Source organism: Anabrus simplex, chromosome 3, assembly GCF_040414725.1.
Source record: "Anabrus simplex isolate iqAnaSimp1 chromosome 3, ASM4041472v1, whole genome shotgun sequence".
NCBI classification, from domain to species: domain Eukaryota; kingdom Metazoa; phylum Arthropoda; class Insecta; order Orthoptera; family Tettigoniidae; genus Anabrus; species Anabrus simplex.
This window is the reverse complement of record NC_090267.1, coordinates 93,118,907-93,140,131: the sequence shown is the minus strand read 5'-3', so window position 1 is coordinate 93,140,131 and position 21,225 is coordinate 93,118,907. Positions and strand designations below refer to the sequence as shown.

The 21,225-nt window shown below is 37.5% G+C and overlaps 1 protein-coding gene across 1 annotated transcript in view; it reads left to right on the top strand.

The window, feature by feature from the left end:
* LOC136866017 (uncharacterized) overlaps nucleotides 1-21,225 on the top strand; it is a 109,891-nt gene that overhangs the window by 73,961 nt on the left and 14,705 nt on the right. The window contains exons 18-21 of the mRNA XM_067142628.2: nucleotides 9,042-9,164; nucleotides 10,590-10,782; nucleotides 13,891-14,141; nucleotides 19,319-19,822. Coding sequence (XP_066998729.2) covers nucleotides 9,042-9,164; nucleotides 10,590-10,782; nucleotides 13,891-14,141; nucleotides 19,319-19,822 — 1,071 coding nt within the window. The remainder of the gene's footprint in view (nucleotides 1-9,041; nucleotides 9,165-10,589; nucleotides 10,783-13,890; nucleotides 14,142-19,318; nucleotides 19,823-21,225) is intronic.

Genomic DNA, 21,225 nt, shown 5'->3' with positions numbered 1-21,225 from the left:
CTTCTTTTAATTTTTTTTTGGGGGGGGGGGGGGTTAAATAAACTTAATGGCGGTGGGGTGTAAAAGGAGGTGAGACCAATTGATTTTACTGTTCATAACGTACTTATAAGGAGCCTCCGTTGCTCAGGCAGCTGCGCGCCGGCCTCTCACAGCTGGGTTCCGTGGTTCAAATCCTGGTCACTCCATGTGACATTCGTGCTAGACAAAATGGAGGCAGGACAGGTTTTTCTCTGGATACTCCAGTTTTCCGTCATCATTCATTCTGGCAACACTGTCCAATATTTCATTTCATTTGTCATTCATGGATCATTGCCCCAGAGGAGTGCTTCGGCAGCCAGCACAATTCCTACTGTCGCCACTAGATGGGGCTTTATTCATTCCATTCCTGACCCTGTCGAATGACTGGAAACAGGCTGTAGATTTTCGATGTACTTATTCTGATCATAAACCGATCATTTTGAATCCTTCCTGGTTTCGTTTTCAACAGCTATCTTTTCCTTGGGAGAATGTTCTTAGATTACAGTAGACTCTCCTGGCATATAAATAAAAACTTAAACACATTTGAAATAAACGATAGGAATGAGATTGACCGTCAAATTGTTCACCTCTATTATAAGGTCAATAATGCACAGAAGTATGTCATTCATATCGCCAGAAATCCCGCACACTTGCCTACGTGCGACAATGGTGCTGGTCACATTGTCAACAATGACAATGGCAGCAGATGTAATTTACCGCCAAGTAGTGGCCTTACATCTTGCTGTGGAGTCCAGAACATCTAATAATAATAATAATAATAATAATAATAATAATAATAATAATAATAATAATAATAATAATAATGTTCTGGACCATCATCAAATTGTGCGGACGGCGCTGGAAACGGGTCCTAGCCTGGAAATGACTACAAATACAGTCCGGCCGCGGGTTCAGTACCGCCAAGGCACCCAAGACGACACCACACCGGATCTCCTTCAGGATTTGATCCATACTAAAAATGCTTATAGGAAAAGATGGCAAAGATTTAGGGACCCAACTGACTGCGGGGAATGCCTGGACCTAGCCCAGGAAGTACGAAATCGATTGCTGGAAAGAAAGATCAAAAAATGTGAGGAACTTTGCCTTAATCTCTCAGAAAACAAGTCAGATCACGAATTTTGGTGGAATCTCTCAGAAAACGAGTCAGATCACGAATATCGGCAGGTTACATATAAAACGATAAGCATTCAATTATAAATTTCAGTATAATACCATTTAAATTAGAATCTTGCGGGTTCCACCTTTTCAATACAAAATACAATGTTGTTGGATGGTATTTACAACATTATTTATTACAGAACATGTTTCGGTGTTCAATTTTTGACACCATCATCAGATGCTCCGAAAGTGCAAAAAAAACTTGGTGATCTAAATATTAAACAACATATTGTCATACTTAACTCCTTAATATACATATATACAGACAATAAAATATTGCACTAGTTAAATCCTAAACATCTATATTATGCTATATTACAACTGTAATATGTAACAAGAGAATTCTTGTAAGTCATAAATATAAAATTTCTCGTCTGTTTGATGAGTTGTCTTCACATTCCTTAATGTCTGTGATTCTATACTCTTGTACTGTCGAATTCAAATGCGAACTTAAGGTTGAGGAATTAAAATTGCATGCAGTCCATTTGATGTTAAAATGTTCATTTCATGTATATAATAACCACTTTGTTGGATTAAAAGTTCGTTATATACAATATGATTGTTAAAACTGAGCCGTCTTCTTAAATTTATTAAGTACAAAAACTTTGTATTTTTAATGCGGTATGCGTGGTTGGAACTGTAATTTAATTTGTCCCACAATTGTTAGGCGGATATATCTTCTCAGTTCAATGGAACCCTCTAAAGCTTGCCGCGTTGCAGCCGTCACTCGAAGTACACAGCTTTAGAGGGTGGCAGGCCACTCCACTTCCAAATAAGCTGAGAGCGACAAAAGGTACAATGAAGGTATGGAGGACTTCCTTTCTGGCCTCTCAGTGGAAAGCAGTGGTATTATATCGTCTTTGGATCGGCCACGGTATAGTAACACACTCCCATTTATTGAAAGGAGAACCCCCTCCGGTGTGTACTTGCGGCGATCATCTTACTGTGGTACACATCCTTATGGAGTGCGTGGAATTGGTCGATCTGTGCCACAGTCTAAACCTCCCGAGTACCATCTCCCTCATCCTGTGAGATGACGAGCAGTCAGTAGACCTCGTCATGCGTTTTATGAGGGATAGTGGTTTGTTTTTTCGCATATAAATGTAGTGTTTCGTATTAGTCTTTGTATTAGTGTTCACTACACTTTATTAATTTGACTCTGTTTTAATTTGTGTTTGTATATTTTAATATGTTTTTAAAATAGTAATTTGCATGATATATTATTGAATTTTAAGGCAATGCCTTATTCTACCATAACATATATCAGGATTATTGCAACCTCCATCACAGATGAAAATGACATAGAAATTATTGCAAAAGAATTGAGTAACTCTATCATTTTTTTCATTTATAAACCTCCAAAGGTAAGCTTTTCATTCAGACAACCTGATAATCTGAATTTGCAGAAAGTGTCCATCTTCGTGGGTAATTTCAACAGCCACAGCATTATATGGGGTTATCCACATGATGATGAAAATGGAGAAGCTGTTATGTATTGGGCAGTATCACACCAACTGTGCCTCATTCATAATAACAAACTTCCTTCATCCTTCAACAGTGGAAGGTGGAAACGTGGATATAATCCAGATCTTACTTTTGTGAGTGAGCGGATTGCCCATCAGTGTGTTAAATCTGTCTGCCTTCCTGTTCCTAACACACAACTTCGTCTCATAATGTGCCAGGATATTAGCCGCAGTCAGACCACAAAGTGTTTACTTTAAGAGAAGGTATAATTTCAAAAAGGAAACTGGGAATGTTTCATTTCCTCTTTAAGATAAAAAGATGAGTATGATCAGTCTCATACCAGAGACATATGACCAATTTATTGATGCCATTCGATTGTGTTCTAAATAAACCATTCCAAGAGGATGCAGAACTAATTACATACAAGGTCTTTGCCAGGAAACATCTGCCCTACTGAAAAACTACTTCAATTTGTATGAAAGGGATCCTTTTAGTGCTGAAACTATTGCAAACGGACAACAACTTCTCTCTGCTATTTCAGAGACTAAACAAGAACAGTGGTTAAAATTGATGGAAGAGGTTAACGTGGATAGGAGCAGTCAGAAGGCCTGGAGGCACTTCAGGCATCTCAGTAATGATCCTAATAAAGCATCATCTCTTTGTAAATTGGTCATCAACTCGTCCAAAATGGCAAGTATGTAAACTCCAGTTCTAAAACAAAAGTGGATGTTCCTAAGACAAAATTCATACCAGAGACCAGTATGCTTTCTAATCCCTTTACCATGGCAGAACTGAATGATGCTATAAATATCAGTAAAAATGGAAAGGCTCCTGGTGTAGATGAAATCTGTATTCAACAAATCAAGAATTTTGGACCTGTTACTAGAGAATGGGTACTAAATCTATTTAATAATTGCATTCGAACATGCAGAATACCCAAAATTTGGAGGAAATCTAGAGTTATAGCATTCCTCAAACCAGGAAAAGATCCACATGATCCTAAAAATTACAGACCAATTTCCTTGCTCTGTCATTTATTCGAGATCATAGAATGAATGATTCTGGTAAGGCTTACAAAAATAGTTGAACCGCTTTTGATTCCAGAACAATCTGGTTTTAGAAGAGGGAAGAACTGTACATCACAAATCCTCCATTGGACACAATATATTCAAGATGGTTTTGAAAATCGGAAAATATCTGGGGCAGTCTTCATCGACCTAACTGCGGCCTATGACGCGGTTAGTCACCAAATTCTGCTGAGTAAACTTTATAAGATTACAAAGGACAAGAAGCTGACTAAATTTCTTCGACGTCTTCTTGAAATTGCGAGTGATAAAAATCATTGTTATCCGTATTGAAGATACTGAATGTAGGATGCTAAAAAGGTTTGTTTTGTCACCTATTCAATACATATAAATTTTACAATTTAGGAATTTATTATTGATTCCACTTGAGACATGTTTCGCCCTTCATTGAGGGCATCATCAGTCAAATTATCTCCTCAAGGCAAAAATCAGGTACCTGGTTAGTAGTTGACATGCACAAATTAATACATATTATTAATACACATTACAAAAATTAAGTATGAGAAACAGTTGTACAATAGTGATGGTTGAAACTTATAGGTTTATAGAATAAGAAGTCGGCACCAATGCGTAAAATTAAAGTAGAGTTCGCAGTGGTGCTCTGGAGAACAGTTGTCGCAATCATAGGAAAATATAAAGTTTAAAAAATATTTACATTATAACAATCAAGGGAGAAAGGGTGTAGTGCTCGGCGTCAATGTTTGTAACCAAAAATTAATGTCAATGGTTGGTAACTATACAGTATTTATATTTCCAATTGAACAGTTGAGAATTTTACAATTTATATACATATTTACACAAAAGCAGCTTGGTGAGCAAGGATATAAAAAAATCTAGTACCAAGTGCGTCCTGTTGTTTTAAAGGATGGAAGAAGAATGTAGCATTGACATTTCAGAATATGCAGAGTGGTTTATCTTAGTTAAAATCACCGGGGGTAGGGAAATATTCCATAGCCAAATGAGGTTTTATAGGACTCAAGCTGAAAGTTGTCTGGTTGCAGCACCGAGATCGGTACAGAGACTGGTCAGTGTGGATGGAGACTCATGGGTATTCAGTGCATTTGAATGGCAACAATGATGACAGTTATTTGTAGGTAATTGCTTATTAGGAATATGTTGCGGGTTGAAACTTTCGCTTATTCTTTTAGTTGACTTCTGTAGCTTCGAATGTTATGTGAAGACATCGGTGTGAGGTGCCCGTGAGACTAAAATGATATTATTCCGTGAAAAAAGTATGACGGACCTCAGGATGAAGTTAGTTTTTTTGTTGCTGGTCTGGTGAAATAGAATAGAGTTGCTTGTGTTGTGAACTGCGGTGGAGAGATTAGAATGTATATGGTAACTGCAGAGTCAGAGCGTTGTAGCTGAGATGAGGCATCTTCTCATTCTGACTGCGAAGAGGAGCCGTAGTGGCACGCCATTTTCGTGCCAATGTGCGCTGGGTTCTGGCGTGTTGTTGAAAGTTTTATTGTATGAGTGGAAGTTATCTGTAATTGAGATGTTAATAGTAATAGATGGTGTGTAAGAAAGGTTTATGGTAAGTAATGAAGAGTAAATGTTATGTTGCATACCTGATGTGTTGCTGAGAGGTAATTGTTGATGAGTATTGGTGCACTATGAAGGAGGCTCAGTCGGGACCGACTTTCAACAACTTTTAAAACTTTATATTTTCCTATGATTGCGTCAACTGTTCTCCAGAGCACCACTGCCGAACTCTATTTTAATTTTACGCATTGGTGCTGACTTCTTATTCTATAAACCTATAAGTTTCAACCATCACTATTGTACAACTGTTTCTCATACTTAATTTTTGTAATGTGTATTAATAATATGTATTAATTTGTGCATGTCAACTACTAACCAGGTACCTGATTTTTGCCTTGAGGAGATAATTTGACTGATGATGCCCTCAATGAAGGGCGAAACATGTCTCAAGTGGAATCAATAATAAATTCCTAAATTGTAAAATTTATATGTATTGAATAGGTGACAAAACAAACCTTTTAGTCTTCTTGAAAATCGAAGATTCTTTGTTGATTTCCAAGGGCGACATAGTCATTGGAAGAACCTCAGGAATGGCCTACCCCAAGGTAGTGTTTTTGTCTCCAATATTATTTAATATTTACATGAATGATCAACCCTTGCCAAAAGGAACAAAAAGCTTCATTTATGCAGATGATCGAGCTATTGTCACCCAGGGTGATCAGTTTGAGAGTGTTGAATGGAGACTAATGGAAGCCTTAGATGAACTGAGTCCATACTACAGAGAAAACCATCTAAAGCCTAATACCTCAAAGATGCAAGTTTGCACTTTTCACTTAAAGAATATGCAGGCAAGAAGAAAACTGAAGATTTTCTGGGAAGGTGCTCTCTTGGATCATTGCTCAATACCTAAATATCTGGATCATGCACTCATGTATGAACAACATTGTCTTAACACGAAACACAAAGTATCTACGGGAAATTCCATTCTTCGCAATGTGGTACCAGCTGGGGAATGCAAGCTCAAACAATGAGAACTACTGCTTTAGCACTGAGCTATTCTGCAGCAGAATATGCATGCCCTGTTTGGTATAGATCATGTCATGTCAAAGAGGTGGATATTGCTTTAAATGAAACTTGCCGGCTTATAACTGGTTGCCTAAGATCTACACCTTGTGATAAGGTATATTGCTTGGCTGGCATTACTCCCCCAGATATTAGACGTGAAGTAGCTGCCAAACATGAAAAATTTAAAGTAGACATTTCACAAATACATCCATTACATGATTAACAACCGGTTCAACAACGATTGAAATCGAGGAGAAGTTTTCTTCATTCTACTGAGTGCCTTTCGGAGTCACCTCATTCATCATGACTAACTTCCTGGAGATCCAGAAACCTTCATCTCAATGGATGGATGGATCCATCTGAAACTCTTCCAGCCGGTTATGAAGAGTCGTGGTCTACACGGAAGAGTCTGAACAGGCTACGATCTGGGGTCGGTCGATCTAAGAATAATATGAAGAAGTGGGATCTATCTGAAGAGTCAATCCTCTATGTCTGCAGAGAAGAACAAACTATGGCGCACCTCCTTAATTGCAACTCCTGCCCTCTCGTTTGCACCATGCAAGATTTAGTGAAAGCCACACCAAATCGTCGAGATCTTGCCAAATTCTGGTCCAATATGATTGTTACTTTGAATGTACCTCGAGTATGCTTTTTACCAGTTAGGCCTATTTAATTATTTTTCATTCCTTATAATTTATATGATGTATTGCTTCTGATATGAATACATAAAATAAATAACATATAATCTTTTATTTTACAAAAAATAAGGCATTGCAAATTAGATCCACTGATAATTTTAAATTCACCATCATTATTCATCTTCATTTGTTTTACTTTCTAGTCAGTGGATACATTTTAAAATTTTAATTATCGTATCATGAAAGACCTTAGATGTTAGGCCCCTTTAAACAACAGGCATCATCATCAAAATCAAATCTGTTGCGCAGCCATCCAAACGTAACTCAGTCAGACTGAACATCTTCAGTTTCTTCACATTTGTGTCTGTCATCGTGGAATTCATTACTCGATTCGGAAGAATAACCGTCACTTTCATCGTAAAGCAAGAGCATTCGCTAAATATAACTGCTCAGTTACGGTACTTTCTTTGTTTACACTCGGGGGTTTTAGCGTGGAAACCATATTGCTTCGACTGCTGACTACTCAGGTATCATGTGCACAGCCGCACAAATTCTACATGGAATACGATATTCCATGGAAATAAAACTCAGTGTCCTCATTATGTTTTGGGCTTCTTAGGTATTTTCTTTTCTCTTTTAAATCAAACTAGACACTGAACTAGAAAGAAAAATCAACTTATTTAGGCAAGAACATGGTAGATGTTCTAAGCTCTTTTCTCAAGAAGACATAATGTGAAAATGTTTTCTTCATATGAGTCTTCTTACTATCTGAATTTTCTTTCACATGTTGATTGTATTGTCTGTCTCTTTTTGCCCTATTTTCTCTCCAGGATCCATACCTATTTAGTTTCTTTTCCCTTTCCTTCCCATCCAATCATAAACACATCCATTTTGATCTTCACCAGTCCTCGTAATGTCTCTCTCGAAGATCAGTAAGAAACTGAAAGCCTGGTATTCAGCACTTCATGTTTCAAAGGTTAATAATGGAGGAAGTCCATAAAATTTAGGAAAATAAAATCCATTTAATGGCTGCTATTCCAATCCTTGCTTGATATAAGAATAATTTTACAGTACTATAAAAATTCAGCTTAAGATTGCTATTTTATACAGTTTAGCCTGAAACCTCAGCCTTTCCAATTAACATGAGGGAGTGTTTGATGATTGTTGAAAATCCTCTCATCCTCTCGCCTACGTACTTCAAACACGTTTATCTTTTGTAATTGGCGAAATGAAATGACTCCTTGAGAGATTTTCAAAATTTTGAGGGAGTTGGTTGAATTTTGTAGAAAGGAAGAGGTCGAGCAAACACAGGAATGTTCCCTTATTGTGATTTAGGCACTGTGTCTTCCTGATGATTTTTTAAAAATAGGAAGAGAATAATGCTGTCTTTTTTTCCTTTTTGCTAGCTCCCAAGCCAAGTTGATATCATGGGTAACGATTGGATGAAGTTTACTACAAAGGTGACTATATCACTAACGTATCTCTTCTTCTACCTGATATTTTTTATCACTACTTTTGTCTCATACTACAGAACATACAAAATACGTGCAATGAGTTTTTCAGAAATTAAATCGGGGAACGGGTTTCTTTCCATTTGTGCTACTTTTTACCAAGGGAGCAGTGACTTGGACGTGGTTTTATTTTTGGAATGAAAGCATTTTCTAACAATTTTCAGCAATATAAATCTTCTCCTTATAAATCTTCTCCTTATAACTTTTGAGATCTTTAACCTTATTCTGTAATATCCAAGTAAGTAGCTAAAACTGATCAGGACTAATTATTGTCTCAGAGAAATTGAGATGTGAGTCCAGTGTGTTATACGTGTATAATTAACTTAGGCTTGAACTTATTAGGTACTCTTGATTACATTTTATTTATCTTATTAACTAGTGACTCCTTTTCATGTGTTAGTTTTATTTCTAGTTTAGTCAAGTATCTTTTTAATGGAACCGTTTTAGCTGTTCCCTTTCTTATGTGTGTTTTATCTCCCTTCTACTTTAGATCTTCAGTAGGAAAAACTGTAGATCTTCTCTGTACAGAGTACTTCTGAATCAAATCTTGCTGATACTCATTAGTGTATAAAGTAAAATTCATACTTTGTTTTCAGGATCTATTGAAGAGGTTGCAGGAAGATCACGCTTTGCCATACAACTTTGCAGAGGGGACACTCTACTTAGATCCAGACATAATTGATCTTACTATGATACCTCCGCCAATCACTCCCGATGAGGTTAGTGTGAGAACTCTTATTGCTACAAGATATTGCCATGATTTTGCCTGTGTCACTTTCTGGTGTAATAAGGACTGGAAATTCTAGAAGTCAAAATGGGACACCTAATCTCTGAAGTTCACAAATAAACTTCAATGTACACTGTTTATAGCTTATTTATAACATTAAGAAAATCGATCCAAATGGCAGTGTGAGTAAAAATAATGAGTTATTCACAAGAACACATGAGTTCTGTAACAGTTTGTTTACTTTTTTCTTATCTACTCAAAATTTACACAGAAAGAAAAACAAACAAAAGAAAACTATGAGTAGGAGATAGAAACCTTCTGTTCGCATGTAGGATGTTTGAAAAGTTTCAGTAAGGGGATTGTCTCCTGAAGTAGTCTTGCAAAGACTTCATGGATGATAATGGGAGTGTCAAACATAAATTCACCAGGAAATGAGATGGTTGTGCCATACTCTAACTCTACAAGTGAACATTGTAAGTCTTCTTTGGCTGTGGTATGGATACATAAAAGCATGAGAAGATGCAACTCCACCCAAGGTTGTGATGTAAGCAGGTGGCATTTACGTGCTACTTTCATTGTCCTTAGTATCTTAGCCCGATGGTGGTAAGCAGTAGTGGTGGTGTTCTCAGAACTTAAATACTTAGTAATGGTCTTAAAGAGTTCACTCACAAATTGATGACCTTGAGCTGTTGTTATGCGGGCTGGTATACCTAATCTTGAGAACTAACACTTAATTGAAGTTCTGGTTGAACTTCATTCTTCCAAGTGTGCTGCGTCCAACCAGTGGGAAAACTTATCCACAACCGTTAATATGTTAATCATGTTTGAGGTAGTGTGCACACTACAGAGAATGGAGAAAAGAAAAACACCAAAGCTAGTGTTTGATATAAAAGTAGGAGGGACAAGAACCAGGAGGAAACCTAAATGACAGTGATTGGAAGAGGATAAAAGAGATCTGGGGAAAAGAATGAAAACTTCAAAGAGGTGTACGATCAGGAGTGGAGGAAAGACAAAGGAGATGGAACTCGGTGATCCATAACCCAACCCAAAGTTAATTTGAAAAAGAAAATTTACCCTTTTATTAAATTATGGCCTAAATATAGGTTGATGATATCAGTTCTACAAAATCATCAGAAATACTATAATCTGTATTCTTCTGTAATAGAGCATTCACGAATATGACTGGTTTTGAAATTTCATTTTGGTCTTTGAAATTATTTAAAAAAATTGAACTAATGCTAAAATCTTTCCAGTTTTAGCCCTTCACTTTTGCAGTTTTACTTAAAACTTATATAGGTGTTATTATGATGTTAAATGGCTAGCATAAAAGCGTTGCTCTCTATTTTATTTTTCTTATGTTGACAGTGTTCCATTATTTATCTTTTAAGTCCATATATGTTGGTGAACCACTTTACAGGATGGTGTGTATGCACTACCTCCTCAGCTGAGCTTACCTCCCACTCCATTTGCTGATCACTCACCGCTGGAAACAGAGCTACAGACTCGAGAGCAGATGATCAACCATAAGAACATTTCCGGTCTGCATGCACCTACTTCGTGGGGAACCAATGAAGACACCATATTCGACTTAGAACAGGATGCCCTCCTGAGTAAGTATGAGTTTCTAATTACTGATAATTTTTGTTGTTTTATGGGGCCTAACTCAAAGGTCAATAAAGTGGAAACATTCTGTGAATATAAAAGTAATTTAAAGTTTTGTGAATGGAGTGGAGAATAGAATGAGGTCATAAGAGACTTAGATAATGGCTGTAGCTTTGCCTCTTAACCCATTGAGCCCTGCATGATTCAAACTACATTGGGACTGGGATTATTTTGGAGGAAATATAGTGACTCTCCACAGGATGAAAAATTTCTTACAAGAGCATTAAAAATGTAACTATACATGACATCAAACGGCATTCACACCACAAACTGCAGAACAAGGAATACATTAAATGCATTTTATTTTATTAACATCAGAGGTTGATACTCAGACCGTCAGCTGAACTGTAACACCGTCATCTCCTTGCACTTCCTCTTCAACTTCCACATCTATTTGTTCAGCAGGATCACTATTACTAATACTACTACTACTAATTTCACGGAAAAAATTACATTGCAAGTTATAAATCTCATTATAAAGCCATATTGAAATTCAGAATACTGGAAAGGTGGTTTTTATTACTGTAACAATTTCTATTTCTAAAAATTACATTGCTAAACATCATTACTTTCTAAATGAGGTTATATATCGGTAACTTTCAGTCGTTACTGGTAGCCATTGCGTTTACAAGTGAATCTTTTTTTTAAATTTTTTTTTACTTTCTTTACGTCGCACCGACAAATCTCAAAGTCTAGAGATAGCCCATTTCAAACTAATATTACCAAGCACATTATCGATATACAGTATATTAGCAAAGAGCATATAACATTGGAGAGGAAGAGTCCCTACACAAATCACAAAAGCAACTCACTCTGCCATCTCTCGAGGAAAAGTTGTATCATGTAGTAAGGAGAGACAACGGCAGTTCCGTGGTCCAACATTTGGTCCACCAAGACGAAGCACAGAACTGTTCTGTGGCTCAGATCCAATGAGTTAAAACTATAATCCTCAATACTTCACCCAGTATAGTAGTGGTGGTGGAGATGGTAGTGTTGAATATTGTTTCAAGAGGATGTACAATTGGGCAACCATCTTCTGTTAACTTTGATCAGAAAGGAAAAGGAAGTGGTCCAATCTTTCAAAGAAAGGGAAGGGAAGAGCCAAAAGGGGTATGAATATGAATGACTTCCTATTCTCTAAAACCTAATACTGTCAGGGTCTGAAATGAATTAGAAAGAGTTGACCCTGGGAGTGATTGCAATGATTGTTGTTTTAATACTTTCAGCACTACCATATTTAAACATGGACCCTGGCAGTGAACTGGGTCTTTTTAATGAATTTTAATGCATTATTACACAACAGTGAAACATAGTACATACTCTATTTTTGTATCATGTGAAGGTGTCAGCCATCCAAAATGAGGATGTTAATCAGGAAGTACATATCTAAAGTAATTATACTAGTCTTGTGAAAAACATAAGAAAATGTACAGAAAAACCTTTTACATTCAAATTATACCAATAAGCCTGCTCAGACTATAAAAATCATTCATTTAATGTGGCTACTTAAGCCACAAATAAATGCAATTACATTTGAAATACAAAATTTACCTATTTAAGTAGAGTTTGTTTTGGTATGCTAGTCCTGAAGGAAGCTGCTCGACTAAGTGGTATGTGATGTGTATTGATTGAGTGGACCATAATTTTGAGTGGTGTCTTTAAAAGTAGAAAAGGTCACAATATGAAGATAAAGTTGGAATTCATGAGGTCAAATTGGGGAAAATATTGATTTATAGGAAGGGAAGTTAGGGATTGGAATAATTTACCAAGAGAGATGTTCAATAAATTTCCAATTTCTTTGCAATCATTTAAGAAAAGGCCAGAAAAGCAAGAAATAGGGAATCTACTACCTGGGCGACTGCCCTAAGTGCAAATGATGGATTGGATTGGATTGGATTGGATTGGACTGGATTGGATTGGATTGGATTGGATTGGATTGGATTGGACGGACGCACAGATGGATGGATTGATTTTGCCCGTATCCCGTGTAGACATAGTGTTGAAAGTGTTAAAGAAGCAAAACCAGGGTTATCCAACAAGGCATGAATTTAATAGAATGAAGGCATTGGAGATGGCACATGGGTAATCATTTTCAGTAACTGAACTTAACTAAAGCCTGTAGTTGTGTAACTGAATGATTCACCATTTGGGACTGCTTTTTTCTGATGTCAAACTACTATTGCACAGTGCGTACCAGCAGATTATGCTGATAAATTAGTTGCTTATCAGCACTGCATATTTAATTTTTGTTAATACCTTCCAAGAATTCAGGATGGTCTTATACGTGATGCCACCTGATATTCAGGCTGACATGATCCTTAAATCACCTTCCATTGCTTTATCATAGGGCATAGTGATAGAAGATTTCTGTGGCAGATAAAGTTAAGATCATTCTACAGGTCTGTTGATTTTATCTTTTACTGAGCGAGTTGGCCATGCCATTAGGGGCACACAGCTGTGAGCTTGCATTCGGGAGATAGTGGGTTTGAACCCCACTGTCGGCAGGCCTGAAGATGGTTTACCGTGGTTTCCCATTTTTCACACGTGGCAGATGCTGGGTCTGTACCTTAATTAAGGCCACGGCCGCTTCCTTCCCACTCCTAGCCCTTTCCTATCCCACTATCGCCATAAGACCTATCTGAGTCAGTTCGGCGTAGAGCATGTTGTAAAAAAATAAAAAAGATTTTATCCTTTGTATGCCTTCCTCTCTTCCATCCTACTTCCTGTCTTGAATGTCTGAGAAGAAATGGATGTAGAATAACTGGAATTGATGAGAAGAAATGGTTTATCCCATTATGTGCTTCTTTCTATTTTCTGATCTTTCTATATGTGATTTAATTTGTTACTTCATTGTTTTCTTCTACATATATTTTCCTGGCATCGGTATGTTTGTTATTTAGATATATGACAGATATAATCAGTCAGTATGATTCCATACCTTAGAGACTTGTCCTTCGATATGGCACTAGCCTGGGGTCAGTCTAAACTGACAAATTATGAGTAATATAAGATTATTAGTTAAGATAGTTATCTGAGATTTCTTCTCTTCATTTCAGATGACTTACTGGCCATGGAATTAAGTAAAGCTCCTCCTCATGGTATACCTGCAACCCCTGATGTGGATCAAAATCATGTAGTTATGCCTGGGCTGGACCTAAACCTGGACTTTGAAGCATTCCTGGCAACAGTAACGGTGCCACCTCCTACACAGCAAGCAGCACCAGCAGTCGAGTTGACTCCTGAGGAGATCATGTCATTCATAATCCCTCCACCGCCAGTTGGCAACGGTGAAACCCGCAGCCTTAGTGTAAGTTTATAGCTGGCTCTGCTCACCAGGAGTAAAATCAACCTTTCTCTTGTGAACATGTAATTTGAAAAGTTGAAGTATTTTATTGTTTAAATTGCTAAGGCCTGGTTTATTCAACTCAGTTAACATTTAAATGCATGTTAAAATAATGTAACAGTGAACTTCACCAATATTGATTGAATGATGTGGCTATGAGTGGTTAAGACTAACAATCTGTTAAACTCTCAGTTAACTTAACTGCCCAGGTTCAAGCAGTTAAATTCTCTGTTAGCTGAAAATATAGCAGGTGCTTTAGATGCAGAACTTCCATATCTTGAATATTTGAAATATGATAGGCCTTTTCCAGAAAGAGTTAGAAACAGAAGAGATGTTTTCATACAGTTGTTTCAGTTGCTTGATCGTATGTTGGCTAACGTCAGTATGCACATTGAATTCACTATAAATTTTCTGTCAAGCGTTACTTTTAGCTTTGAGCATTGATCCATTAGTTTGCTTACTTTCTGTAATAGGTATATACTTAGAAATAACCAAAAGAAGAAAAATTTCAGCCACGCTTTCTCTTGGCTGTTTTCATATTTTTCTATAGAGCAACAAAAATTCACGGTCAACACAAAAAATTCTAATAAATATTGATTTTGCGCGCCTTGGTTTACAGCTGTATTCAAACAAAAGCGCATCGGAGCATGCTAAAAAAAACTGCATGATTCTGTCACTGCCTTCTGGACTGTCACTCATCGTGACTCTTGTGAGAGTTAACACCATTTAGGCTAACAGTTTCCAGGAAATGTTTGGATAAACGCAACAGTCTTAAAATGGTGCTAAATTTATAATGCTATGTTAAAAAACAGAGTTAGTTTCTTTTAACAGAGATTGAATAAACCGGGCCTAAGAAATTCAGCATTGAAGTGAAACAAGTCATTCCAAGCAAAGCAAGGGGAAGAGATTTAGCATTTGCTAGGAGATATCAAGATACATTATCATTATCCTATGATACTAAAAGTGTTCATTGAGTTGAGGCAGGAGGTAAAACCCTTGGTCCACTTCCTTGCATACACTCCCAACAAATTATTTCTACAAGAGGACTAGGTTTGCAGATTCATTTCCATAGGTAAAGAGAGTAAAATACTGCCTGCTTTCAATCTAACAAGGAGAGGCCAGACCCTGCTTCCAACCGATTTCAATGAGCTTCAGTGTACTTGTTGGGGAACACTCGTGTATAAGGGTTTAGGTCAATAGGCTTTGGTTTTCAAAAAAAAGTGAGGAAAAATGTCATGACACAGGATCCACTTTGGACCAAGTGGAGGTAATACAACACAAAGGCAAACACATTTTACTTAAACATGTCAGGTCCACAACCTAATAATTTCCGAAAAATTGATGTATCTCCCGATTCCAATGCAATGCATATATACTTGGAGAGTTACAGCACAGTCAAGTGGAGCGGTGGCTGAGTGGTCACCATACTTGTCTACAAACCTCGATGGTGTGAGCTTGAATCTTGCCGTAGATACATTTTTTTTGTACAAAATGAATTATTACTTGAGAGGACGTGAAGATAAAACTGCAAATAAAAATATTAAGCAAACTGCAGTGAATTCCATTTCCTACCTCAAATTAATATATATATATATTCAAACTCGGTTAAATGAACACTAACGCTCTGTTTGTTAACATAGCGTTAAAAATTTAGCAGCATGTTAAGATTGTTGCATTTATCGAAACATTTCCTAGGAACTGTTAGCTAACATGGTGTTAACTCTCACAAGAGTCACGATCAGTGACAATCTAGAAGGCAGAACCATGAAGTTTTTGAGCGCGCTCCAATGTGCTTTTGTTTGATTGCAGCTGTAAACCAAGGCACACAAAGTCAACATGTATTAGAAAGAGAGAAAGATCCAGCAGTAACTGTATGAATTTTTAAGCCTACGTTAATTTCAGGTGGAAAAAAATGTGTACTGCGATTTGCAAAATACTTTCGTTCCCATTTTTATCTTCATATTCTCTCAAATATTAATTTATTTTGTACAAGAAATACACCTGCGATGAGACTCAAACTCACGTCTTCAAGATTCACAGACAAGTACAGCGACCACTAGGCCACCACTCTGGTTGCCTGTGATGTAACTCTCCAAGTATATATGTATTGCATTGGAATCGGGGATTCATCAATTTTTGAAAATGATTAGGTTGCAAATCTGAGATATTTAAGTAAAATTTGTTTGCCTTTTAGTGTTCTATCACCTCCACTTTGTCCAAAGCGGATCCTGCGTCATGACATTTGACCTCATTTTCTTCATAAACGAAAGCGTATTGACCTAACCCCTTATACACGAGTTATTGTTGAGTGTCCCCCATAGGTACATTGAAGCTGATTGAAATCAGTTGGATGCAGGGTCTTGCCTCTCCTTGTAAGATTATAACGGAATGTCTTACCTGAAGATTTGGTCTAACAAGCAAAAACATTATGACAAACTAGCTATTGTCTGCAGCTTTGCTTGTGAATATGTAGAAATTGTATATTATTAATGTCCCCACAATAAAACTAATCCTCTAAATGAGCTTAAGATGTGCACCATAACTTCAAACATGACCAGCTGTTCTGTGGAATGAACAGGTTCCTACTGGTCTGCCAGCTTGTTGGGTTATGTATTTAGTAAATGTTTTCAGAGGTGGAATTTCAAAAAGCTGTTCATTCAAAATATTTTCAGTTAAAAGCCCCTTTTCTTTTGGCTGTAAGAGCTAAAATTTCTCACAAACCTTTGGATCACTTCAAATCCGAAGGAGAATATTTCTCTTTGTACATTATGATATGTTATGAATCTTGGTACCGTATACCTCTATATCCCTGAAATGAACTGGCCTCATTCATATTTCTTTAATTCTCATATATTGGCCTCCGCAAGTTTCAGACTTACTCTCTTGCACTGCCTTAATTCATTGCCTCATCTCTACGGGGCATGACAGCTGACTGACAAAGTTACTGGCTTCTCTGGCTTGTCAGAAAGGTGGTCACAGTTTGAATCATGGCCAATGCATGAGGGATGTTTGCATGGAGTGGTATGACAAAGAGATGTATGGCTAGTGCATGTAGTGGAGATCCCTGCACAGGCTACTTGGAGCCTCTTGGAGTTGCCAATTGATGAGCCCAAATTGGAACACTGGGGCAAAACGCTGTCAACCAAGAATGAGTCTGCTGGAAAATGTATAATTTCCAATAACAGACCAGTTATATTGGAAATAAAAATTTACTCATCCAGGACAAATATTTCAAGTTCCTTATGGAAATCAAAAGCTATATTGTGAAAGGAAATTACCTTATGACAAAGAGGTACATGACTTTGTGTTCTATTGGCTAATGTACCTTTCCAACATCCTCTTTATGAAGATGGAATTGAGGAACTGCTGGAGTAATGGAAACAAATTGTAGGCATTAGTGGAAGCTATGTAGAAAAAATAGTTTTGATGTACATTAACCTAATGAATAGTCTCATTCATATTTCATCAGCCTTTATATATTGGTATCCTCAAGTTTCAAACTTACTCTCTGCCACTGCCCTGAGTTATTGCTTTAGCCATAGCAGGCATAATAGCAAAGAGGCATAGTTGCTGCCTTTTTAAACCCTGCCAGTGAACACTGAATTTTTGAAATAAAATATCCTTTGTCTGTAGTTCACATTCCATGTAAAACAGGAGGTTCTGTGGCTATGATCACTATACAAGGTGTCCGGGTTAAAGGTATAATAATATAAAATTTAATAACTTGAGAAATAATGAGGATATTGATTGGCGGTTTGTTTCTACAAGTAGGGTAAATGAAAATGTTTTCTGTGTTTGTTTGCAGTATGTGGTACCACGTGCACATGTATGGAACTGTGTTGTTAATGAAAAACGCGCATGCCAGTAGCCATGTGGACTCCACAGCAGAAGGTGACCTGTGTGCTTTCTCTCGCAGAGCCAAAATCTGTTACACTGGTACAACGTTGATTTTGGCATGTTCCCATTTATGTAACAATCAGGAAATGGGACAGGTGCCTTCAGGAATCTGGGATCTTGCTGTCAACGTTGGGCCACCACGCCAAGCACGCAGTTCCAGAGGCTATTGTTGAATGAATCCATGAGTCCTTCATGCGAAGCCCTTGCAAGTCAATGTGACAAGCAAAAAGGCAGTTATAGTTATCTCGTTCAACAGTACGCAATGTCGTCCTTAAAAGGTTGTGCTTATGGGTGTAAAAACTGCAGCTTCATCACAAAATCAAACCCCAGGACAGGCCATGACGGAAGGCTTTCGTGAAGACAATTCTCTCTAAAATTGATGGAAACGATGCATTCCTCGATTTGGTCTGTTTCTCGGACAAGGCTACTTTATACTTCTGGCATGGTAAACAAGCATAATTGCCACATATGGGGAAGTGAACCCTCCCATGTAGTGATAGACTACGAACGAGACTCTCTGAAAGTTGAATGTTTGGTGTGGATTGTTGAAGGACAGGGTTATAGGCCCATTCTTATTCGCAGAGCCTACAGGTAATGGAACATCTTACCTGGACGCGTTGGAGCTGTATGTCGTGCCACAACTTCCTCGTGACGTGATTCTTCAGTAAGATGGTTCACCATGCCATTATGCGGAACTTGTGAGGGATTTCTTGAATCGTGAGTTCCCAGATTGCTGGATTGGGAGAGGTAGTCCATCGATTGCCTTGCCCCCTTGAAGCCTCAACATTATGTCACTTGATTTTTTCTGAGGGGGTTTGTCAAGAATCAAGTGTACCAGATGCCAGTTCACGATCTACCAGATCTGTGCCATCACATTCGTGGAGCTGTCGCAAATGTTGCACCTAAAATGTTGTAGAACACTTGGAGAGAAGTGGAATACAGATCAGATGTATGTCGCACCACTAATGGTGTGCATACCAAAGTGTAGTATTAGGTGTGTAAGAAACATTTTGGGCTACCCTATTTATAGAAACAAACTGCTAATAAATATCTCAACTACTTCTCAAGTTATTAAATTTTATATTATTATACCTTTAATTTGGATACCTTGTATCAGCAGTTGCATAAAACTACAAGCTTACTTGCTTTTATTTCCTCCACTACTCATCCTATATCATCTCATGTTAGATATTTACACACTTATTTTCCTGCCTGAAATGTAATATTTTTGTTTTCCATTGTAGGGTGATCATGTGAATTCTGATAGGCTGAATTCAAGCAGAAAAGAAACATCACAGTCAAATAAAGAATCATCCGACAACTCACATGTTCGAAAGAACAGCTCACCTGCACCTTCTCAAACCACAGACGGAACAAATGCTCGAGTCATCGAATATCCTACAGTGAATCGTAAAGGTGGTGCTTTTTCTTGCTGTGGGAAATATAGGGACAGTCCTGAGAAAAATACTGTGCCAAGCAGTGTAATTCAGCCCCCTCCAAGAAACGGACAGGATGCATCAAAACCACCTGCTCGACCCCCCAAGTCAGAGCATCACATTGCTATGAGAAGAGGAAGCAACACTGAAATTCCTACCAATCCAAGTGGGAACTCGACAGAGATTAATGGTGGGGCAGAGATTCCTCCTCCAGTTCTCCCTCCCCGCAGTGACGTCACTGGCCACTATCAGGTTCCTCCTAACAACTGGCTGCCTCCCAAGAAACCTCCTTTGCCTCCAGTTCCATCTCAGGTGAGCTCTACACTTAGTTTTATATTAATGGTTGCTTCTGAGAAAAATAATGTAGGAAGAATGAGATCAGGTAATAACTAGTTAAATATATTATCTTTTAATTGAAGCTTCGGTCTGTTAAAATGCAGTTGAGGTGTGTAGATGCAAAATTCCACCATCAGTAGATTTGAGGAAAATACTAAAAACTGTTCATACACTTGTGAACAAATAGTCTAGTGGTTTTGATTGATACGTATGTACATATGCTGTTACTATGATAAACTGATGAATTAACTGAAAATATAACTGAAGGAAAATTCATATTTTTAATATTTTACGTTTTGACTTAAGTTTTCCAGCAACATTATGGAGTCAATAAGTTTTGTAAGCACAGTATATGCTTGTGTCCATAAATACTGCTTTATAACGAGATGGCAATGGTTTTAGTTCCACCTGAAGGGCTGATGACCAAGATATTAGGCTCCTTTAAACTACAAGCATCATCATTATGGTCAGTTCCACCTGATCAATACGAAATTATTTTACAAACTGCTATATTATATACATATTTGTACAAATGGGACTAGTTTTGACTCGACAGGAACAAGCTCAAACATATTTCTGGAAGGAGCAAAAATCGAATCAGCTTCCCACTTCAAGTACCTTGGAAGCACAATCTTGAAAGACAATACTGTTAGGCAGGAAATGCTCAGCAGGACACAGAAAGCATCAAACTTCTACAGTCAAGTTAGAAATCTTCTCTGGAACTGCAAAATACCACATAAAGCAAAAACAGTAATGCACCACACTTACTTCGTACCAATCCTCACGTACGGTTTAGAGACATCTACCCTACTAAATACAGACCTCAATAGAATCCAGGCAACTGAAATGAGGTTCATTAGAACCATGAACCAAACTACCAGAGAAGAAAAGATCAGAACTGAAGTGAATAGGGAAGTAGCTGGTATCGAGTTTCCTATTACCAGTGTCACAAAGAAATGCAAATTTCAATGGTATGGGCACATAATGAGAATGAACAGGGAAAGACCTGCCAGAAAATATTTTGACGTTAATCTCATAGGAAGAAGACTACAGGGAAGATCAAGAAAACGTTGGATAGAGACTGTAAGATCAAATGTGGAGGAGAGAGGACACAAATGGGAGGATGTACTGGAACAGAAGATGTATGAAGACAGAAGAGATGGCGAGTGCTTGTACACCACACCTGGGAAACTGGAGTTGGGAAATGATGATGATGATGATGATGATGATGATGATGATGATGATGATAAGTTGGGTCATCATCAGCCATTAAACTTAACCTAGAACCAAAATGGAAAAGCACATAATATGATGTTAGATATACATTCTGAATTTTTATTGTTGGGCAACTGTAAACAAAGTAAAAATTCAAAACATAT